At 38.4% G+C, this 24,879-nt stretch overlaps 1 protein-coding gene across 9 annotated transcripts in view; it reads left to right on the top strand.

The window, feature by feature from the left end:
* Positions 1-24,879, top strand: part of Map7d2 (MAP7 domain containing 2) — a 101,290-nt gene that overhangs the window by 32,634 nt on the left and 43,777 nt on the right. For all 9 annotated transcript variants that reach the window (XM_034486038.1, XM_034486040.1, XM_034486039.1 and 6 more), the window contains exons 2-4: positions 5,150-5,227; positions 6,650-6,813; positions 24,611-24,722. In XM_034486038.1, the coding sequence (XP_034341929.1) occupies positions 5,150-5,227; positions 6,650-6,813; positions 24,611-24,722 (354 nt within the window). The remainder of the gene's footprint in view (positions 1-5,149; positions 5,228-6,649; positions 6,814-24,610; positions 24,723-24,879) is intronic.

The raw sequence follows: 24,879 nt of genomic DNA, 5'->3' as shown, positions 1-24,879 counted from the left end.
AAGTAATTTTTGGCTTGTGTTTAAGGAGGCCTCACATAGTAATTAATAATCTTGCTGCTAGGATGTTTTCAATGTGTTTAAAAGAGACTCAGTACAAACCAGAACCACTGTTAAATCAGTTCCCATGTACCTTCTGAGCCAGAGTTTATTTGACTATTCATGTAGGGATATGGGAGACTCCCCACAGAAAGTGGGGGCTTTCATTGAACTTCTTATATAAGCTCTTGATTCCTGTCCCCCAGACACTGAAGTTTCACCACCTTTACACTTAGTGTAATTGAGGTTGTTTTAAAATACACTTGTTCAGATCCAGATGTGGTAATATACATGCCTATAATCCCTGTAACCTAGGAGGCTGAAGTAGGAGTAATGCCATGATTTTGACTGAGGTCAGTCTGGACTACATTGTAGAATGATCCTTTCTCAAAAAGCCAAAATAAATAATAAAATAAAATTCACTTGTTCAATTAAGTTTTAAAACAGATGGCTTTCCTTAGAAAATTTAAATTTCAATAATCTTACCAGTATTCATGAATAATTGACTAATATTAAGTCATTAATATTCTAGTAGAGTGCTTCAGGCTAATAAAATTCATGTCAAAATGAGGTTTTAAGAACGCATTGCTGCAGCTCAAGGATAATGGGAAGCTATCCCCACTGACAGTAAATCAGTGAAGTGTGAGATTATGCTGTTGTTTGCTTTCTCAGTATCAGTGTTTTAATTTTTGTATTCATAAATTTTGAAGCAAACATTTATCTGAATGCAGTTGCATTGCCTTGGCAAGTGTTGCTACATCTAGAATGGGAACAGGGGTATCTCTAAAACACCATTTTCTGTTTGGGTCTATTCCAGGGCTTCATAATTGAGCTAGATTTGTTTTCTTTATAGTTAAATGTCTCTGTTTTGAGGTCGTTGTTGATTTACATGCAGTTATGGGAAGTATTACAGAGAGATCGCCAAATTAAAATGCAATGCCACAGTAAATGTGTTTATATTAATGTAGTCAAAATAGAGACTCTATCACCACAAGGATCCCCTTCCTAATGTCCATTATACCTTTCTACTTCTTATTACCCCAAACTCCACAATCCCTGGTAAGCACAGTTCAGTCAGCCACCTGTTTTAATTGGGGCTTACAGGATAAAATTGTGTGTCTGTATTAAAAAAGAGAAAATAAATGTCCACATGTAAAGCACAACAGAATAAAGGATGGTTCTATAGGAGAACAAACTTAGACTTTTTTTTGGAGTTAAATCTTTGAGTATATTATTTCTGTAGAAAGCATTTCCTGCATTGGTGGTCATGATAATCTCACATGATTCCTCTGTCTTAAATTTAGCTGTTTTGTTTTGAGTAGTATCTGATCAAGTCCATGGATGTTTCATTTATTTTCCAACTCTCCTTACACTGAAATGAACCCAAAGGTCTCTTGTTAGCCTCTGGAAGTTTGTCAGTAGTCAGAAGGTAGAAGCTGGAGCTGAGTTGTTTAGCTTTTCTTCAAGTAAGAAGTTCTTGACACATTTGGACCATTAAATAGGAGAGGAATATGCTGTGAGGAAGAAGAGGGAGGGGTTGGAACCTTAGGTGTCTTATCAAGTGTTATAGTTAATGTTCTGTTAATGCGAAGAGACATCACAACCAAAGCAACTTTTATAAAACAAACCATTTAGTTGGGAAACTTGCTTATAGTTTCAGAGGGTTAGTGCATGATCATCATGGTGGGAAGCAGTCAATCATGGTACTGGAGCAGTAGCAGAGAGCTTTACATCCTGTCTTCACAGGTGGCAAACGGGGTGGAAAGGAAGAGGGAGGGGCCTTTTGAAATGTCAAAGCCCACCTCTAGCTGCAAACCACCTCCAACAGGTTCACATCTTCTCTTTTTTTTTCCTTTGGTTTTTCGAGACAGGGCTTCTCGAGACAGGGTTTCTCTGTATAGCCCAGGCTGTCCTGGAACTCACTCTGTAGACCAGGCTGGCCTCGAACTCAAAAATCAGCCTGCATCTGCCTCCCAAGTGCTGGGATTAAAGGAGTTTGCCACCACTGCCCTGCCAAGTTCACATCTTCTAATTCTTCCAAACAGTTTCACTAACCTGAACCAAACATTCAAATATTTGAGCCTATGGGGGCCCCTCACTTGTCACTCAAATCACCATACCTAGTAAAACTTCAATCCTGATTGAATGCACATAATGCTTTTCTTCATCTGACCCAGAGTAACTAAACTTGAAGGGAAAGAGTCACAGGAATGGGATTTCAGACTTCTCTACCATTGCTATGCAGTAGAGTAGCAATCCAACGTGCCTATGGAGTGCCTAATGTGTGCTATGTGACCCAGGAACAAAACTCTTATTTATTTGTTTTTGTGTAGTTCATGGCTGCCAAATGGATAGCACAGAGATTCCAGGTTACCCATATTAGGCTGTTTTGTTTTGCTTTGTTTGTTTTTTTTAATCAGGGCAGCAAAGCTGAATTGCTTGCTTCAGCCAGGAGGAACCTAAGTTGTTCCCAGAGTATTATAGCTTTCACCCATTCTCCACTCACCTTCAGTCTCTAAGATAGTACTGAGTAAATATTTCCAGACCATCAGTCTGAGAGACAAACAAATAATGAGCTGAAGTGGTACTTGCTGCATCTGTGCACAGCTGTGCCCATACTTGGCTCTCAATACTGCCTATTTCATACTTCTCCAGATTTTCAGGCTTATGGGATCAGGATATGATTTGTTCCTTTGCTGAACCAAGGAACCAAAGAAGGTGCTACATTTCCTTTGGAAAAAAACTGATAATTGAAAGTATGAGTGTTAGGGTCAAGTTCCCAGATTATATAGAATCCAGATTGTCTATTTTGACCATGTGACCTGGAACAAATTAATTAACCTTTTTGTACTCCTGTTTCTACACTTGTAAGATGTCATCATAGGGTGGTTGAGCCCAATAAATTCATGTAGTGTACTTTGTCCATAGTGGTGTGTGTGTGTGTGTGTGTGTGTGTGTGTGTGTGTAAAAGGTAGCATGGGTATTAGGCTTGCCTTAAACTAGCCTATCTATAGTTGAAAATTATCTTCCCTTCACTTCTCAAGGACTGAGGTTAAAGGCATGTGTTATCACCATGCTGAGCTGTAGTTGGTTCATAGTAATTGCTTATTTGTCACCTCTATTATGATGAAGCTGCTGCTGCTGACCATAAATTATTTCTGGAAGGGAAACTTGTGTCTTACATGTGCCCACAAGAGGGCAGCCTGAGACCTTGCATGTCCATGTTACAGCCTTCTGAGGCAGCTTTTTGACCATCATTTTCTTCCAGTTTTTCTTTCTCTAATTAAGGAGCATTTTGATCATTCCCTAGACTTGCCTCCTATGTAAAGCAGACATTGTGGTGTGGTGTACCGATCGAGGCTCAGGTCGAGAGTAGCCACATTGGCGTGGGCTGCGTTTAACTAGGCCTCCTAGGTTATTATTATTATTATTGAAGCTTTCAGATTTTAGATAAAACAGATTCATCCGAGTGTAAATTAAGATAGAGACTAAAACCTAAATTAAGAAAAGAGCTGATGTTCTTAGTATCATTAATTTCAATTTCAGCGCTATGTGTGTGCCTTGTACACCCTGGGTAAGAGGTAGTAGTTGGAACTAGGCAAACCCCGGGAAGTCCCAGTTATATATCACTTTAGAGGCTGCCAGGGAAAGGAAGTTATTTTTCTGTACAGGAAAGATGAAGTAAGGGCTTCACAATTTGTATTGGAGCATGGGCCATCATGGATCTTGGAGTCTTGAAGGTGGGTGAGGTTAAAAATATGGCAGTGTTGGTGGTGGTAGAACAAGGGGCAGGCAATGTAAACTAGAAGATATGAGAGGAGGGGAGAAGTGGTGAGGTTGAAGTCACATTGTTGAGGGCTTGGAATGAGTTGGAGTTGGGTCTTTAAATCCATGATAGCATTCATGTTGTTGGTAGTATCATAATTAAGAACTGACTAAAACTAAACATGAATTATGTCAACTTGTAGTCAAGGACTGGATTATTCTTGTAATTGTCTCTTGAACTTTAGTATTCTTGATACATAATTTACACTGCAGAACCAAACACATGTTGGAAATCATGACAATTCAGTTTGTCATGTCATTCATCTTTATCCTCAGTGCCTACACTTCAGGCCTTGCTTCTCTTATCCTTTTCTGGACAGCAACTAGAATAGTCGCTGGAAGAAGTGGAGATTGCTATGTCAGCAAAACATACTATGAAGTTGGTATGAGAGGAAGGGCGAGGCACTGGGAATGTGGTTGCATTAATAATAAAGCTTGTTTCTCCAGAATGGTATGTGTAAGCTGTATATACTACTTTTCCTGAACAACCAACAGTAACAATGCAATAAATTATTCTAAACTTACACAGCCATTATTTATTTAATCTTGAATTTAGAAAGTTCTTTAGGGCCTTTGAAAGGAATGGGGTAGGGATATGGAGATGCAGGGATATTTTCCTAGACATTTTTTGGGGATAGCTGTTATTCATTTCATCTTATTTGTTACAGATATTTGCATGCTAAGTACATAGAAGTATATTTGTTTTTTTCTTTTCAATTCTGAGATACTAATATTGATATCAAAGCAAACTTGGCAGAACTAAAATTAAACTTAAGGGATACATTTTACAGTGAACTAAAGTGCGCATATATATTCACCACAATTAATTATTTCAGAACATTAAATATTTTTCAACTGTATAATAATTGACATCCAAAGTCATATTCAACTTGTGGCTTTTTTTCTCCCCTAAATTATTCTGCCCTGGACCGACAAGCCAGATTAGAATAAGACTGATGAATGTCTCTGCACACTGCTAGGTTTCTGTGTCACTTAATTGCATTTCTGACCCCTCCAGGTCAGGCCTTGGGACAAAGATTAGCTAAAGGGCTGTTGTCAGCACCACTACAACACATGTTGGAAAGCACAGGTGGAAGCCATGACTGCTGCCATTGAATTGTTGGGTCTGGCTGAGGATGTATGATGGAACATGAGTTCCTTGAAATGAATTGGTGACAATGGATAATGTATGTGTATGTCCAGACCCAGGGACAAGTACATAACCATCTCTAGCACGCAGTAGATAAAGAAGAATAAAAAACTGAAAATTATGTTTTCTATCTTGTAGGAATGGATGGATTTTTAAAATCAGATGAGAGACAAAGATTAGCCAAAGAGAGACGAGAAGAAAGAGAAAAATGTCTGGGTAAGTTGCATATTTTGGCTATTGAAGTTCACAAAAGTGGAAAAGTAGAAATGAGGTAATATCATTTTCAAAGGTCGTTAGAAATCTGTGAATGACTGGAAAAGGAACTAAGACCGGTAGATGAGTCTAGAGACTTGAGTGTGAACTCACACAGTAACTTGCATGATCACAAAAACTGGAATTCATGAACAGTTCATTCACTCACAAAATACTGACCCTTCACTGTATCCTAGGTAGTATACTTGGAGCTATGGACAACAATTGCTGCCACTGGGGCTGGAGAGATGGTTCCATTGTTAAGAACTGACTGCCTTTAGAAAACACAGATTCGATTCCCAGAGCACACATATCAGCTCACAACTGTCTATAACTCTAGTCCCAGGGGATCCAATGCCCTCTTCTGATGTCCTTAGGCATTGCACATACATGGTACACATACACACATGCAAACAAAACACCCATACAAATAAATAAAACAAAACAGTTGTTTCTTCTGATCTGAGGCAGACTTGATGCCCTTAGGTATCCACTATGTGCACTCATATGTGTGTGTGTTCAGATCCAGGGACATGTACTCAACCATCTCTCAGATCTTCTTTTATCTCAGTACATAAAGAAGAATTTTAAAAAACCTTCTCTTTTGGCATCTAGAAGGGCCATCCTCAAGAGAAATGAGAAAATAGGCACTCATTTTCTGCATTACAACAGTATGCCCAGTTGAGAAAGGCTTTTGTTTTTTAACCTCTTGTTGGCTATAGATACCACCATGGAGTTCCGTGAGTTAGGTAGATGATACTTTCCCTCATTGAACTGAGATGAACAGGAAGCTGTTGGATTCTTGTTTGGCCTTCAGGTCTTACCACCCCCAGAGAGACTTTCCTTAGCCTGGCTAAGTAGAGGTAAAGGCTTCTTAGTAAAAGGCTTGAAGCAAAGACAAGACTTCATTTATCTTTTTTTTTTTTAACTTCATTTATCTTAATGCTTTGCTTAGATCACTGTGCATGCTCACTTATTTATTTATTTATTTATTTATTTATTTATGATTCTGATGGACTGTACCTTTAAACTATCATCATCATTCTAGCCACTGTATGGTTTAGCTGTTGTATACAAGTTTGGCTTAATTATAGCAATAATACCATAACATCTATGTGTGGAAGTACTTTCTGTGTTTTACATGCATCGCATATTTTTCTTCACCTTATTATTACTGCCACTGTATAACTGAGAAGGAAGCCAAGACAGAGAGATAACATAGTTATTAACATACCCCACACCACTTACAGAGTTGCAGAGATAACAAAACACTCAATCTCAATCACTGCATCCTGGGATCTCATCAGATTATTGTTTCTGTGTTCTTTGTCTTAATCCAACCTGCATGAGGAGCACTTGAAATGATACACTGCTTCCATTTCTCAGCTGCTCGGGAACAACAGATCTTAGAGAAACAGAAAAGAGCCAAGCTTCAGTATGAGAAACAAATTGAGGAGCGATGGAGAAAACTTGAGGAGCAGCGCCAGCGGGAGGATCAGAAGAGGGCAGCCGTGGAAGAGAAGAGGAAGCAGAAGCTCCGGGAAGAAGAGGTAAGTAAGGTCTTGAGAGCCTTCCACCCCAGCTAGCTCAGTAGCTCACATAGGGCAAAAGTGTTGAGGGCATCTCATGTACCACCCAAGTATCCTCTGTGAGAAAGACCTGCTCCCAAATCTTGTCCTGATGACATAGTATGCCTTCTTTCAGCACCAAAATACAATGAGTTAGTGGAAGTAGCACTTGCAGAGGAGCAAAGAGATTTTGCCATGTTTGTTGTACAAGCCAGGGCAAAATGCTTGCCTTTTCTTGGCTCAGGTTTGCTTGTCTCTGTTGTGAGCAGTTAGATTTGGTGGTTTCCAAGGCTTCTTTCAAGAATAACCTCTTCTGACTACATTAAGAGACACAGGGAGCTTGTGGTTTGGGTTTTGGGTGATAGAAACTAAGTATTATGCCAGGAGGAACTCCATGCTTCTGAAACAGACCAAGGCCAAAGCATATAATAAGATGATCCTGTTATTTACTGCTGGAAAATTATTCTATGTTTGAACACAAAGATACTAGTGTATTTAAATTTTAATGTAGCTCCTTGCTTAAAGCATCCTTTCCAGTTACCTTTTAAAAAAATGGAATGCAATTATCTGCATGGAGTCCATTATTACTAAACTTTGGAAGTATATTTAGGAAGCATATTTGAATTATAGATTTTCTTAACAAGTATATTTAAGGATGTAATCATACTCTTGTATCAGGTGATGATCTTTTATTCATAAGGTATAATGAGTCATCTTTTAGTATGAACAATGTAGCAGTTTGTCAATTTCCAACACTATAGAATACAGAGACTTATATAATAAATTTAGTGTTTCTAAAGTCTCTGAATGCTTATTACTATATATATATATATTCATTTTTGTCTTTATAATAAAATAACATAAGATAAAACAAATTAACAAAAAGATTTGGACAAGACAAGCAAACAGAGGGAAAGAAAAGATCCCAAGAGAAGTTTTTTAAAAAAAATCAAAGATCCACTCATCCATACACTCAAGAATCTCATTAAAAAAAAAAAAAACAGTAAACTGGAAGCCACATAATATATGCAGAGGACCTGTAGTAGACCTTTGCAGGGCCTATGCATTCTGCTTCAGTCTCTGTGAGTTCATATGAGTTTTGATCATGTTGATTTAGAGGGCCTTGTTTTTTTGGTGTAGTCCTCCGTCCTCTCTGACTCTCATACTTTCTGATTTCTCTTCCACGGGATTCCCTAAGCTCAAAATGGGAAGGGATTTGATAGAGGCATCTCATTTAGGGCTGAGTGTTTCAAGGTATCTCACTCTCTGAATAATGTCTGGTGGTGGGTTTCTGTTTCTTCCTGTCTGTTACAGAAGGAAGCATCTCTGATGAGTGGAAAACTACTCTATGAATAGAGCAGAGTGTCACCAAGAGTAATGTTTTTTTGCTATATTTTTGTTTTGTTCTTTTGAACAATATTATTTGGTTTTCTCCTAAATCCCTAGATTATCTAGTCTCAGGTTCTTGGTCCCCCAAGGAGTGTCATGTATAGGTTACATCTTGTGGAGTAGGCCATAAGTCAAATCAGATATTGGTTGGTTACTCCCACAAACTTTGTGCCACTACTATTGCCCTAACATATTTTGCAGGCAGAACACCATTTTGGAACCAAAGGTTTGTGGCTGGCTTGGTGTTTATGTTTCTCTTTTGGTAGCATGCAGAGTACCTTCCTGTACCAAGAACTTATGGAGGGGGATTCTATTTAGGTACTAGCTTGACTTCTCCATGTTAAGTGTTTTGTGTAGGTGTTATTTTCAGCAATGGGACCTTGCTGTCAGTTTGTGGAGAGCAACCTCTAGTTTTGGCAACAGCTTGAGTTGTTTGGGGATTTCCATGAGACCTCTTTGACCAACAACTAGATAAAATGTAACATAATTCCAGTACTGGAAGCTTTATTTGGTGATAAGAGATGGCCAGTTGGGGACTCTGTCTTATCCATTATTTAGTTACTTCATTTAAAAGGCTTCTACTGTATTAATTTAAGCTGTCTCTCCCCATATTCCCTCCCTTATCTTCCTCCCCCCACTTGATCCTCCCATTCTAGCCTACCCATAATCTATCCATAACTATCTGTTCTATTCTACATTACTAATGAGATTTATCTTTATCCCCTAGTCACATACTCTGTACCTAAACTTTGTGTTTCTACAGACTGTAGCTTGGGTATCATTGACCTAACAGCTATTACCAACATATAAGTGAATATAGTCTTTCTGGATTTAAGATACCTCACTCAGGTTGATTTTTTTGTTGTTGTTTTAAAGAATTATTTATTATATATATATGAGTGCATTGTAGCTGTCTTCACACACCAGAAGAGGGCATGGGATCCCATTACAGATGGTTGCGATCCACCATGTGGTTGCTGGGAATTGAACTCAGGACCTCTGGAAGAATAGTCAGTGTTCTTAACTGCTGAGCCATTGCCCCAGCCCCCATGGTTGATTTCTTTCTGGTTCTATCCATTTACTTGTGAATTTTATAATTTTATAATTTTTAACTAAGTAATACTCCACTGTGTAAATGTACCACATTTTCTTTATCTGTCCTTCTTGAAGGACATTGTGGTGGTTTGAATATGTTTGGCCCAGAGAGTTGCACTATTAGGAGGTATGACCTTGTTGGAGGAAGTGTGTAACTGGGAGTGGTAATGAGCCCCTCCTCTTAACCTACATGGAAGCCAGTCTTCTCCTGTTTGTCTTCAGAGCAAGATGTAGAACTCTCATCTCCTTCTGTGCCATGCCTGCCTAGAAGCTGCCATGTGCCTTGATGATAATGGATTGAACTTCTGAACCTGTAAGCTAGCCCCAATTAAATGTTGTTCTTTATAAGAGTTGCCTTGGTCATGGTGTTCTATACTACAATGGAGACCCTTTAGGAAGATCAATTTCCAGCTTTCTGAAGAACTGCCATATTGATTTTCTTAATGTCTGTATAATACACCAGCAATGGATAATTGTTCCCCTTGCTCCACATCCTCACCAGCATGAGCTGTCACTTATGTTATTGATCTTAGCCATTCGGATAGGCAAAAGATAGAATCTCAAAGTAGTTTTGATTTGCAGTTCTCTGCTCGTTAATTTCTTTAAATGTTTCTCAGCCATTTGAGATTCTTCTGTTGAGAATCTGCATTCCATTTTAAATTAGGTTAGTTGTTTTTTTGATACCTAGTTTTTTGAGTTCTTTCTATATTTTGGATATGAGCCCTCTTTTGGATCTGTAATTGGTAAAAAATATTTTTGTATCATATAGGCTGCCACTTTGTCTGAATGACAGTGTCCTTTGCTGTGCAGAAGCTTTTCAATTTCATGGGGTCCTATTTATTAATTGTTGACCTTAGTTCCTGAGCTATTAGTGTTTTGATCAGAAAGTTGTCTCCCATGCCAGTGTGTTCAAGGTTATTAGCCACCTTCTCTTTTATCAGGTTTAGTGTATCTGGCATTGTTGTTGCTGCTGTTGTTGTTGAGGTCTTGGATCCACTTGGACATGAATTTTGTACAGTGTGATAAGTATGGATCTATTTACATTCTTCTACATGCAGATATCCATTTTGACCAGCACCAGTGTGTGTTTCTGGATTCCATATCCAAAATCAGGTGTCTGTGGGTGTGTGCGTTTATGTCTGAGTCTTCAATTTAATTCCATTGATCAACCTGTTATTGTGCTGATAACTATGATTTTTTAAATTATTATAGCTCTGTTGTACAACTTGAAATCAGGAATAGTGATTTTTCCCACCATTCTTTTATTATTCGGAATTGTTTTAACTATTCTGGTTTTTTTGTGTGTTTTCATGTGAAGTTGAAAATTGTCGCCGGGCGGTGGTGGCGCACTCCTTTAATCCCAGCACTTGGGAGGCAGAGGCAGGTGGATTTCTGAGTTCAAGGCCAGCCTGGTCTACCGAGTGAGTTCCAGGACAGCCAAGGCTATACAGAAAAACCCTGTCTCAAAAAACCAAAAAAGAAAAAAAAAATTTGTCCTTTCAAGATCTGTGAAGAATTGTGTTAGGATTTTGATGGGAATTGCAATGAATCACTAGATTGATTTTGATAGAATGGCCATTTTTACTATATAATCCTACTGATCCATAGGTGTGGGAAATATTTCCATCTTCTGATACCTTCTTCAGTTTCTTTTTTTCAGTGAGTTGAAGTTTTTATCATACAAGTCTTTCACTTACTTAGTTAGAGTTATCCCAAGATATTTTAATGATTTGTGGTTATTACGAAAGGTATTGTTTCCCTGATATATTTCTGTTTCTCATTTGTATGTAGGAGGGCTACTTTTTTGAGTTAATTTTATATCCAGCTACTTTGCTGAAAGTGTTTATCAGCTATAAGAATTACCTGGAGGTATTTTTAGGTTTATTAATGTATACTGTTATATCATTTGCAAATAAAGATACTTTGACTTCTTCCTTTCTAATTCTCCCTCCCCCAATCTCCTCCAGTTGTCTTATTGCTCTAGCTAACACTTTATATACTATATTTAATAGGTATGGAGAAAGTAGACCACTTTGTCTTAATTTCTGATTTTAGGGGAATTTCTTTGAGTTTCTCTCCATTTAAATTGATATTGGCTATGGACTTGCTGTAAACTGTCTTTATTATGCTGAGGTATGTCCCTTAGTATCCATAGTCTTTACAGAACATTTATCATGAAGGGAAGTTAAATGCCAAGTCCAATGCCTTGTCTGCATCTAATGAGATGATTATGAGGTTTTTGTCTTTCAGTTTGTTTATATGGTAGATTACATTTATAGATTTATGTATATTGAACTATCTCTGGGATAGTTCTGGGATGAAGACTGCTTGATCATGGTAGATGGTCTTTTTGATGTGTTCTTAGATTCATTTTGCAAGTATTTGATTGAGAAAAATTGCATCTATGTTTATAAAGGAAATTGGTCTGTAATTCTCTCTTTGTTGGGTCTTTATGTGATTTGGGTATCAGGGTAACTCTAGCCTCATAAAATAAATTAGTCAATATTTCTTCTGTTTTTATTTTGTCTAATAATTTGAAAAGTATAGGCATTAACTCTTTTTTTTTTCTTTTTTTTTTTTTTTTTTTTTTGGTTTTTCGAGACAGGGTTTCTCTGTGTCCTGGCTGTCCTGGAACTCACTCTGTAGACCAGGCTGGCTTCGAACTCAGAAATCCGCCTGTCTCTGCCTCCCAAGTGCTGGGATTAAAGGCGTGCGCCCCCCCGCCCCGGCCTTTTTTTTTTTTTTTTTTTTTTTTTTTTTTTTTTTTTTTTTTTTTAATTTGGTAGGTTTCTATGCTAAAACCGTCGGGCCCTGGGCATTTGGGTGTTGGAACACTTTTTTTCTTTTATTGGATATTTTCTTTATTTACATTTCAAATGTTATCCCCTTTCCAGGTCTTCCTGCCTCCACCTGCCTGTCCACCACCCACCCACCCACTCCTGCCTTCCTGCCCTGGCATTACCCATTTGACGAGTGCTTCTATTTCACTACAGATTATAGCCTATTTAAATTGCTTATCTGCTCTTAATTTAAATGTTGGTAACTGGTATGTATTGGGCCCCCCCTTTAAAAAAAAGATTTTCCAGTTTGGTGAAATTTAGGTTTTTAAAGTATGCCCCCAATGATTCTCTGAATTTACTTAGTGTCTGTCATGTGGAATTGTGTCCCCTGTTTCATTTCTAATTTTTTAAAAAAATTTAAAATTCTCTTTACCTTTTAGTTAATTTGGATAAGGATTTGTCAGTCTTGCTGATTTTTCTCAGAAAACTAACTTTTCATTTTATCAATTCTCTCTCTCTCTCTCTCTCTCTCTCTCTCTCTCTGTGTGTGTGTGTGTGTGTGTGTGTTGGTTTGGTTTTATTGATTTCAGCCCTGATTTGATTATTTCTTGCTGTCTACTCCTTTTGGTGTTATATTTTTCTTTTTTGTTCTAGAGTTTTCATGTGTGCTGTTAAGTTAATAATATGAGATCTCTCCAATTTTTTAATGTAGGCACTTAGTCTGTAAACTTTACACTTAAAACCACCTTCATTCTGCCCCTTAATTTTGAATATGCTGTGTTTTCATATTTATTGAATTTTTAAAAAGTCTTTAAGTTCTTTATTGCTGTCTTGACCCATTTTTCATTCAATAGTCAGCTGTTCAGTTTCCATGAGTAAGCTTTCTGTTGTTTCTGTTGTTGATGTCTAGCTTTAATCTTTGATGGTCTGATAGGATGCTGGGAGTCATTTCAGATTCCTTATATCTGTTAAAATTTGCTGTATATCTGAATATGTCCTCAGTTTTTTAGAAAGTTCCTTGAGGTGCAGAGAAGATGGTTTATTCTTTTGTGTTTGGGTGAAATGTTCTGTAAATATTTGTTAGGTCCATTTGGTTTATAACATTAGTTAGCTCCCTCCAGCATTTCTCTATTTAGTTTTTGTTTGGATGGTCTGTCTATTAGTAAGAGTAGGGTATTAAATTTACCCACTATCAATGTGTGAGAGTCAATATTTGATTTAAACTATAGAATTGGTTTTTTTTTAAACGAACTTGGGTGTTCATAGATGTTAATTTAAGTATTACAGGGTCTTTTGGTGAATTTTTCCTTTGATGAGTAATGTCTGTCTTTGGGTTTTATTGCTATGAAGAGACACTATAAGCACCACAGTTCTTACAAAGGAAAACATTTAATTGGGGCTGGCTTACAGTTTCAGAGATTTACTCCATTATTGTCATGGCTGGCAGGGAGCATGATAGCAGGCAGACATGGCACTGAAAATTCTACACCTTGATCCACAGGCAAAAGGAGACTCTGTGCCACACTGGGTGTAGGTTGAATATAGGAGAATGCAAAGCCCTCTTCCACAGTGACACACTTAACAAGGCCACACCTACTCCAACAAGGCCACACCTCCTCATAGTGCTATCCCTATGGGCCAGACATTCAAACACCTAAGTCTATGGGGACCATACCTAGTCAAACCACCATAGTATCCTTTCTATCTCTTCTGATTAGTTTTTCTTTGAAGTCTATTTTACCAGATATTAAATGGCTAAACCAGAAATATCTTTTTCCCTCCTTTTACTGTGAGGCAAATTCTATCCTTTTTGTTAAGGTGTTTCTTGAAAGCAGCAGAAGGATGGATCCTGGTTTCATATTCATTCTGTTAATTTGTGTCTTTCTATTGGGAAATTAAGATTATTGATGTTGAGAGATATCAATGAGCAGTGTTTGTTGATTCCTATTTGTGATTGTATATGCTCAGCCCAGGGAGTGGCACTATTAGAAGGTGTGGCCCTATTGGAGTAGGTATGACCTTGTTGGGGGTAGGTGTGTCACTGTGGGTGGGGGCTTTAAGACCCTCATCCTAGCTGCCTGGTGGCCAGTATTCTGCTAGCAGCCTTCAGATGAAGATGTAGAACTCTCAGCTCCTCCTGCACCATACCTGCCTGGACACTGCCATGCTCCTGCCATGTGATAATGGACTGAACCACTGAACTTGTAAGCCAGCCCTGATTAAATATTGTCCTTATAAGAGTTGCCTTGGTCATGGTGTCTGTTCACAGCAGTAAAACCCTAACTAAGACAACATTGCTTTGGTAGTAGTGGTGATTGATGGTGGTTGGTTGGTTATGATGTTGTTGAAGGTGTGTGTGGGAGTGGGTGGGTGGATATAGGTATGTCTATGCTTTCCCTCTTGATTTGCTGGTCTAGGATTATTTATTTCCTGTATTTTCTTGGCTATAGTTAACCTCTTTAGGTTGGTGTTTTCCTTCTAGTGCCTTCTTTAAGATATTGGATTTGTAGATAAATGATGTTTAAATTTGATTTTATCCTCAACTGTTTTTATTTTCTCTGTGATGACTGAAAGTTTGGGGGAGTATAGTAGTCTGTGATGGCTACTGCGATTAAGCTGCTTACAGTCTGTAGCACATTTGTCTATGCATTTCTGGTTTTTAGAGTCTTCATTGAGAAGTTAGGTGCAATTCTAATAGTCTGCCTTTATGTCTTACTTACTATTTTTCTCTTATAGATTTTAATATTCCTTTTTGTTCAGTATATTAAATGTTTTGATTATTATATGGGATGGCAAGGGTACTTTGTTTTCTGGTCCAATATATTTGGTGTTCTATATGCTGATAGGCACCTCCTTTAGGTTAGGAAAATTTTCTTCTATGAGTTTGTTGAAAATAGTTTCTGTGCCTTTGACCTGTTTTTTTTCTCCTTTAATTCTTATTATTCTTATTTTTGGTCTTTTCATATTGTCACACTTTTTTGTATGTTTTGTTAGGGGAGTTGTTTTGGGTTTTCTTTTTTAAATCATTTTTTTTGTCAGAGGTATCTATTTCTTTCTATTGTATCTTCAGTGCCTGAGATTCTTGCTTCAATTTCGTCTATTCTGTTGGTGAGGCTCACTTTTGAGGTTCCTGGGGTTGGTTTTTTGTTTGTTTGCTTTTGTGTTTGCTTTTTTGAGGTTCTTAAATTTTTTCTTTTCAGATTTCCCACAGTTTGAGTTTTTCTTATTGATTCTATTTAAATTTCAGGTCTTCTTGAATAGTTTTATTTATTTCATTACAATGTGTTTTCATAAATTTCTTTTAAGGGATTTATTCATTTTATCTGTAAGGACCTTTATCCTATTCATAAAGGCTGTTTTAAGGTCTTTTACTTGTGCTTCAGCTCTGTTGAAGTACTCAGGGCCTGTTGTGGTAGGGTTGCTGGGCTTTAGTGGAGATTACTATCCTGGCTGTGTTTTCATGTTGGTACCTAGATATTTAGGATTAGGGAAGTGCTGCTATCTGGTCTTGTCTTTGTTGGGTAGTTATTTTGTACCTTGGTTTCTGTGCCCTCTGAATTTTAGGAGAGAGTGGTGGCTGTGTGGTGCCTGGTAGGAAATTCTTCAGAAATCCTGTTAAGTGTGGCCACTGGGAGTTCCAGGTAAAAGGTGTTTCTGGAAATTGGGAGGTGACACTTAGGAATGGGCATGGGCTTGGGTTGGGGGAACCTGAAAGGGGTTCAGAGTAGGAAGAAAAGCAGTTTGTTCTATCAGGATCTGTTTAGTTCACTGGGAATTAGGGTAGAGAAGGAGAATCCACAGCAGAAGGTCTGCTACAGAGCTGGCAGTGAGAATTGAGGGTTGAACTTGGAGGAATGGAGGAAGAGGTGAAGATCTGCAGTTAGCCTATCTGTTTACCTGGTGAGATGGGCTTTGTGGCTTCCCAGAGACAGCCTGCTGGAGTTGGTGAGATAAAAACGATCAGTAGTGGAAGAGAGGTTAGGAGGGAAAAATCTGTGTGATCCATTGGAGATGGGGGAGGGGAAAGGAAGCAGGTGTTCTGCTGCAAAGCTGAGTATGAAACTGGAGGATCGGATTTGGGGGAGTAGAGGGAGCTATGAAGATTCCAGTCAGCCTACCTGCATCCCTAGCCAGAGTCCACTTTCTCTTTTTTAATTTTAAAGAGGACATATGCACATTGACCATGGATTGAACCACACATTATGAGACCCACCTTTACCTGTAAATTGACACCTACGATGATTTATTTGTTTTTGTTAGCAGATAGAGGTCTAAGCAAAACTATTATCTGTGGTTCACTGTTGCTAGCTTCAGTCTGATCACTGTGGCTTCTTATGCTCTCAGTTTATATACCTCATTCCTATCAGTAAGCAACTAGTAGCTAGAGCAACCCCCTTCTAACTGTTTCCTTAGAACTGGGGCTGAAGATGACTTGTAAAAGTGCCCAACAACCACCTAGTGCAGAATAATTATTAGAAATACGAGACTCGGGCTGGAGAGATGCCTCAGAGGTTAAGAGCACTGGCTGCTTTTCCAGAGGTCCTGAGTTCAATTCCCAGCAACCACATGGTGACTCACAACTATCTGTAATGGGATCTAATGCCCTCTTCTGTCTTGTCTAAAAGAGTGACGGTGTACTAATATACATAAAATAAATAAATCTTTTTAAAAAAAAGAAATGTGAGACTCTTGACTTTGGTGGAGGCAAAGTCAAGATAGCTCCAAAAGACATGGAACAGTCTATGTGCTATTAAAAAATAAGGCACATCAAGATAGAGGCTGAAGATTCAGAAGTTCAAGTTTATCCTTGGTTTCATAGATAGTTTGAGACTAACCTAGGCTATATTGGACCATGTATCAATAAAAATTCCAGATAAAAATCCAAAAATGAAAACAAAACAAAATTAACATAGAACTGGTGGTACAGGTCTGCAATCTTAGTTACTTATGAGTTTAAGACAAGAAGAGTAAAGGTTCAGGAGATGCCTTGGCTATGGAAGTTCAATGATAGCCTGAGCAATTTAGTAGTGAGACTCTATCTCAAAGTAAATAGTTTAAAAAGAAGGCTGAGAGTATATATTAATGATAGAGCAGTTCCTTAACACATGTGTGTGCCTAGGTTCAATCCTCAATATTGGAAGGGGAAGCCAGTGCATGAGAAGCTGTTTGGGTAATTTAACATAGATGTATTCATTCTTAGCTTATATGTTTTTTTATGAGTCACTGGACTTGCCTATTTTCTTCCCATCCTCCATTCCTTGATGACTTAGTTTGTCCCCTTTCTCCTTTGCGTTTACATTTTAATTCTTGACATCCTGCTGATTCAGGAAAAGGCCTGTAACTACTTCTTCCAGGAAAGAACACTATGCAGTGTCACATTATATGCTTCTGCTTCTCATGCTTCAGCACATCCTGCAATGCCACAAGGGTCCACTTTGGAGGCAATTTCTGTGCATAATTTTTCTTTATAGAACATTAGTGTTGGAGGCACTTAATGTAGTCAGTCTCATATTCCTTGTTGATGAAGGAATATTTTGTTAGATGGTTAGTTCTGATACATCCTAATCTGTGGAAGTTTAAAATCTGGATGTTTTCTGATTCTGTGCTTTCTTTTATCCTTAATATATTAGAGGATATGTTCTGACCACTGGTTAGCAGAGCACAACCTGAAAATGCTTTATTTTTCCTAGGAACAACATGGCACAGTTTTAGCAGGTCAGGTCTATGTTCAGAGCTGGGTTTTCTAAGGTTGTATAGCAACCCAAGGAAGGAGAAGTTTGCCTTTGTCACTTGCACCCACCCTCAGGGTCCCAGGAGACCCAGGTGTATCTTCGGGACTTTCCACATATAGGGTAACCAGTTAACCCCATCAGGTTAGTATACTGCTGATGCAAAGACTTAAACATTTTTGTGAGTGATCTTTATGGAAGTGGGATTGCTCTACACTGTGGAAGTTCTCCAAAGGAAGCCTTCTGTGATCAACTCTGCGGTTCTTGAAGAGCTTAATGAGGGCGGTTGAATGCTCAACAACACCTGGCTATAGAATCCTTTTTAGATTTTTTTCTCAGTACCAAATTTAAGACCATTTAGTCATGTTCTGTCTCTTGTTAACCAAGAAAACACTTCAGTGAAAAGATTATTCATCTGATATAGGCCACTTTGCTTCTCTAGCATATTGGAAAGGGTTACTGGATTCTTACCTTTCTGGGTCTGATATTTTGAAGATCATAAGAAGTCTGTAAGCTCCTCTTTTCCCTTGTATCCCTTCCCTCTTTCATATTCCAATGATGTCCATAATGTTGTTCTTCCTAACCTTATGTGTCTCATCACAGAAGTGGGTAGTCTCAGTATCCCTTAGTACCACATTAGGGGTTTACAAATAGCCAGAACCAAATAAAAAAAATTATCCTGAAACAAAACCACTAATGATTTAGCTACATCAAGACCAGATCATCTGGGATAACATTCTTTCTGTCTGGCAAAACCAGTACCTTGACTCTTAAAGGTCTTAAGAGTTGGCAGGACTATAGCAGTGGCAGCAGTTTTCTTATGGAGGGAGCCCATGTCCAGTATCCACTTGAAACCCTGTCCTTGAACAAACTAATGTTCTTGGTAGAAATCACCTTCAGGTGACTTCCTATAGCATCCAATATGCCACGAACTTTCAGAATTTAAGTGCTAGATCAAGTTCTTGTTACCTCAAGTTTTGGTGGACAATTCGTTATTCTCATCTTTATTAAATGTAGCTTCTTTACTAATTATCCTGGAAGGTAGAATTTATAAAAAGATCAACTCTTGATTCTTGTGCTAATAAATAACTTAAGAAATGCTTCTTTCAAAGGGTAGCTTCACCTCTTTAAGTTGGGTTGACCTATCTAAACTTCTCACACCATCATTGCTTAGTAGCTAATAAAACTCAAACTAGGTGGAAAACAAGAAATTTCTGAATTTACCCAAACAGAAACTTGACTGAGCTGAAGGTTAGTTATTCTTAGAGGGCCTTGGCTAACTACCTGGCTATGTATAAAAATCTGTTGGTAGAGAGGAGACCTCTTACGAAGAGCCTTGCTGTGGACCACTGTGGGCTTGAGTTCCATCCTTGAACAGGTACAATAGAAGCAGTAGAAAAGGTATAGCTTCTCCTATCTGCATTCCTCCTCTCTCCCTCCTTCTCTCCCCTTTCCTTCCTCCCTTCCTCCCTCCCTCTTCCCTCTCCCCTCCTCTTCCTCCCCCCTTTTCCTCTCTCCTTCCTCCTCCCTCTCTTTCTTCCTCCTGACCACCAGACAACAGTGTCTGGATCGATCTTTCCTTTCCTTTCCTTTCCTTTCTTTCTTTCTTTCTTTCTTTCTTTCTTTCTTTCTTTCTACTAATTCTAGTTTTAGTTAACATAGAACACAATGGATTTCACTTTCACATCTGCATATATATATGTAAAATACAAATTCCTCATCTGAAAGAAAAATGTGATATTTTGTATCAGTCCCCCTTCACTTTTTTTTAGATTTTATTTACATGAGTAAACTGTAGCTGTCTTCAGACACACCAGAACAGTGTGGTGGATCCTATTACAGATGGTTGTGAGCCACCATGTGGTTGCTGGGAATTGAATTGAACTCAGGACCTCTGGAAGAGCAGTTAGTGCTCTTAACCGCTGAACCATCTCTCCAGCCCCTCCTTCACTTTTATGTCACACATGTGTATGAAATAATAAATCTAGTTTCTATGTATGAGAAAAAACATGTTATGTATCCAAGTCTGGCTTATTTTGCTTATCATGATACTTAGTTCTAGCAAGTGACATAATTTCATTCTTCATTATGGCTAAGTAAAACTCCATTGTTGGGACTGGAGAGATTGCTTCATGTTTAAGGGTACTTATTGCTCTTGCAGAGGACTCATTAGATTCCTAACACCCATATGGTGCTTCACAGCCATAATGTAACTAGTTTTAGGGAATCTGGCTCACTCTTCTGGCCTCCAAAGGCTCAAGGCACACACATAGTACACTTATATTCCTTCAGGAAAAACACTCATACACATAAAATAAAAGTAAATCTTTTAAAACTCCATTGTATATAAATACCACACTTTCTTTTTTAATCATTTGCCTTTTAACTAATTTATTTAATTTTTAAGTTGGTATATAAATTATTGGGTTCCATTATGGCACTTTTACATAAAGATTTTATTTTGATTTTTATTTATGTGTATGTGGGGAGTAATACTTGCATCTGACCTGTGGAAGCCAGAAGAGGGCTTCAGATTATCCTGGAGCTGGAGTTACAGGCAGTTGTGGGCCACCTGACATGGGTACTGGGAACCAAACCTAGATCTTCCACAAGAGCAATGTATACTCTAAAACACTGAGTCATCTCTCCAGATAGATTATTGCTATTATTATTGCTCTAGGTCCTTTCCTTCTACCAATTGCCATATTTTCTTGATCTATTTATTCATTAATAGGAATCTAGGGTGGTTCCATATCTTGGCCATTGTTAAGTACAGCAGCTGTAAACATGGATATGCAAGTATCCCTGTGTTATGGTAACATAGAATAGTAGTCCTTCAGGTATGTATGTACTAGTGATTCACATGTGTCATTCATATGGTTGATGTAGTTTTATTTTTTTTGAGATGTTAAAATGCAGATATGAAAATGAAATCCATTCTAACTTCCATAGTTGCTGCATCCATTTTCATTTCCAGTAACTATGAAAGGGAGGTCCTTTCCCCAACATCCTTGCCAGCATTCATTGTCATTTTTTTTTTTTTTTTTTTTTTTTTTTTGGTTTTTCGAGACAGGGTTTCTCTGTGTAGCCCTGGCTGTCCTGGAACTCACTCTGTAGACCAGGCTGGCCTCGAACTCAGAGATCTGCCTGCCTCTGCTTCCCAAGTGCTGGGATTAAAGGCGTGTGCCACCACCGGCCAGCGTCATTTATTTTCTTAATGATAACCAATCCTCCTATGGTGAGATAGAATTATAATGAAGATTTAATTGGCATTTCCCTAGTAGCTAAGGATATTGAACATACTACAATTATTTATTGACCATTTCTATTTTTTGAGAATTGTCTGTTTAATGAATTTGCCTATTAATTAATTGGATAAATTGGGGTGATGGGATGTTTAATTTTAGTAGTTCTTTATATGTTCTTGATATTAATCCCATCAGATGTATAGTTGTGAAAATTTTCTCCCATTCTGTAGGTTGCCTCTTCACTCTGATAATTTTTTCCTTTGCTCTGAAGGGAGTTTTCAGTTTAATAAGATATAATTTATCGTTTTTTGAGATTATTTAGTTAGCCACTGAAGTTCTTTCTGGAAAATTTTTACCTACTCCTAAATCTTGAAGTAGTTTCATTAGGCTTTCCTCTATAAGTTTCTATTTGGGGTCTTAAGTTGTGATCTTTGATTCATTTTTAACTTTTTGTGCAGAGTGAAAGCTAGGATCTATTTTCATTCTTCTACATGTGACTACCCAATCTTCCAAAATGCTCTACTTGATTTTTAATCCTGCTTAACTAGCTCAGTGGTCACTGTTGATCACAGTTTTCCAGGTTTGTCTAGTCACCTAGTTATATGTAGAGATAGCCTGAACTAAAGGGATCAGGGGGTAAGGTTACCTTCCTTCCTGTTTTACTGAAGGGACAAGAATATGCCTTGCCATTTCCCAACCTCTATTGTTCACCAGTGGTACTCGGGAGAACCATAGTTTAGTAGGCACTATGCAGTTCCAGTATTTATGTATACTGTTTTTCTATTGTAACTAAACTTTCTTTCCCTTGCTTTCTCATTCTCAACTTTTTCTCTGTAAGTAAACAATGATTCTGTGGTTCTACTAGCAGCAGCACCTGAAAACTAGTTAAAAATGTAAACTCTTGGGTTAGGTATAATTCAGTTCTTGCTTAACATGTGCAAGGCCTTGAGTTCTAATCCCTAGTACTGCCAGAAATAAATATAAGAATACCCTAGATTAATGAGAAATCCTAGGAATAAATTCCAAATCCTTTGGGGGAGGTGTTCTGATGCATCCACACTAAAGTTTGAAAGTGACTTTCTAAGCTGTTTTTTTTTAATCTTCCTTCAAATTCAGACTCATTTAGCACTGGTAAAAGAGTTAACTATCTCAGGTACTAGATATAGTAATTAACCTTATATGACATGGTGACATAAATAATACTATCCTCATTTTATAGGTGAGGAAATTGAAGGACAGAAATGTAAAATGGTCAGAGGGCTAAAAAGTGGATCACAAGTTTACTCAAAATATAAAGGAACAAGCCCCTGGCATTGTAATCTGAAGCCGCTTGGGAAATTGAGGGTGGTTAGCATGAATAGATTTTCTCAAGTTGTGTTTTTTTTTCTTCCTAAGTTTCCCAGAGGTATGTCTGGCTTTAGGAGAGCAAGCAGTTCTTTATAATTCTGCCTCCTCAGAATTATAGCTGCTCAGTAATAAGGCTAGTTTCAGTGGTCTTTGTTTTGTGTCCCTTAATATATTAGTAACTATCTTAAGAGGTCCTTCTGGTCCTTTTGACATGTAGAAAATCTACCAAAAGTCATCCTGAATTGAATTTATTCTAGTGTTTAAAACAAATTATGCTGCTAGTTAAGTACTTTTTGTTTAAATTCATATAATAAAATACTATTTAGTCTGAGTCTCAGGTGACCATATTTCACTCATCCAGTGTTGTAAAGTTTTATTCCCTCCTAGTTCCAAATTATATCTGGAAGATCACCAGTACTAGTCATCAGAACTTTAATGGTTCAAGGTCATCAGGATACGACATCCAAGAAATGTACACTCATGATTGGATTGGAGAGTGTTTGACTTCAAACTAGAACACTAATGCTTAAGTCATGCTTACTCAGTTCTTCTTGTCCTAAATTAATTTTTTGCATGTTTTTATAAGCCACCAAAAAGTCTAGCTACATATTTTGGAATCCAATAGGGTTAGTCTACTCCCAGAGCACTGCAATGTAATGACCACCCTTACCTTAGGCTTCTCTAGTAGAGGCAAGGAGAGGAACTAGTATTTTGCATTGTCATTGAGGTAATGAAGGTGTGTCCCGGCCCGTACTGTCCTGCTTTGTGGGCCAAAATGTTTCGGCCTGCTCCGCTCCACGCTCGGCGGCCACTGTGTCTTGGCCCAAGCTGCCGTTCTGGTCCGAGGGTCAGGGTCTAGCGAGAGAGAGAGTGGGGATAAAGGGGTAGAGACGCGAAGAATGGAGACAAGACAGAAAGTCTGATCAAGTCTCGTTTATTGAAGGGAATTCTGAGGTATTTATATGCTTTTGCCACGTGCCTTGTAGGCGCGTGGATACCACGTGCCTTGCAGGTGTTGATATGACGTAAGCCTTACAGGCGTCTATAGCGTGGACAGCACGTGCACCGCAATGCCTTGCAGGCGTGGATAGCACGTGCACCTTATAAGCATGTATGGTGTAGATAGCACGTGGACAGCACGTGAACTGCAATACCTTGCAGGCATGGCTACCACGTGCACCTTGCAGCTGGGGACAGTAAACAGCAACACAAAATACGTGGGATATCAGAGTGTGCTTCAGCTGTTGTAGGCTATTGAAAACCAAATCTTTCGTCAGGGTATATGGTTCCAGATGACTGCAAAGATGATCTAGCCGCTTTCTGCTAAAATCGGCTCCCAACAAAGGTGCAGAATTAGAACACCTTCAATTCACTGTCAAGGACAACTTTATGAAAGTAACACATTGATTAATATGAATAATCTGGTAAATCCTCCTTTAGGAGAGAAGCCCAATTACTGTTTTTATTTCCTAATTAAAAATTACTTAGTCCCTGCCACCCACCCGCACCTACACACATATACCTAATTGTAGCAAAGCATAGGTGTTTTATTTTGTAGCCAGAAACTTCTGTACCTTTGTCAAATCTTGGACTATGCAGGATTTTCTTAAGAGTAATATGAGCAGAAAATTATTACAATGTTAAAACAGAGTCCAAAGATGAAAATGGGTCTTTACAAAATAGGTTTCAAAATCAAATGCTGTCCTTAAAAGTTACATACAAGGCTGCAGATTTTCAAATTAGACTTTAATTTAAATGTCCTCAAATTGGGAATAGGTTATGCTTTCAGTTAGAAAGGCTATATTTGGTACCAGGATCAAATTTCAGTTCTTAACCAGACTTAAGACAGGCTTGAAAGAGTTAATGCTTATTGAGCATTATTCATAAGCAAATGGAGCTGGCATAGCAACAGTGTCTCCCCAGGGAGGAGAGGGGAGGGGACAGACAGGACAGGACACAGAGTTCACAGTCTGTGATTGGAGAGCCTGCACTAGCCTAGCTATATTGTTTACTCTCCATCCCAGTAAAAGGCATTGGTATGGTGAAGAGAGCACATGTGCCTGGGTTTGGGATGCTGAGCACAGAAAGCCCCATTTGGTGACTTTTCTAGAACACTAAGGCAGCAGTGCAGTACAGCTGAATGGTTCATACTGTTTCTGTTAACGTTCTACACTTTTTGTAAATTGGGCAGGAACGCCTGGAAGCAATGATGCGCCGGTCCCTGGAGCGTACACAGCAGCTAGAGCTGAAGAAAAAGTGTTCATGGGCAGGATCACCAGCTCCGGGGCCTGGAGGACGAGATGGTGAGTCTAATGCTATCTCTGCAATGCAGGACCCTGTGGGAGATCACAGGCATGACTGGATGTCTGCGGGATTGGAAAATTCTGTGCATAGCTTTACAGGCACCTTTTAAGATGCTTAAATTGCTATGCTTCCAGTATGTGTATGCATTTCTCATAA

Source organism: Arvicanthis niloticus, chromosome X (genome assembly GCF_011762505.2).
Source record: "Arvicanthis niloticus isolate mArvNil1 chromosome X, mArvNil1.pat.X, whole genome shotgun sequence".
Taxonomy (NCBI): domain Eukaryota; kingdom Metazoa; phylum Chordata; class Mammalia; order Rodentia; family Muridae; genus Arvicanthis; species Arvicanthis niloticus.
The sequence above is the reverse complement of the archived record's forward strand: the minus strand, read 5'-3'. Positions and strand labels throughout refer to the sequence as shown.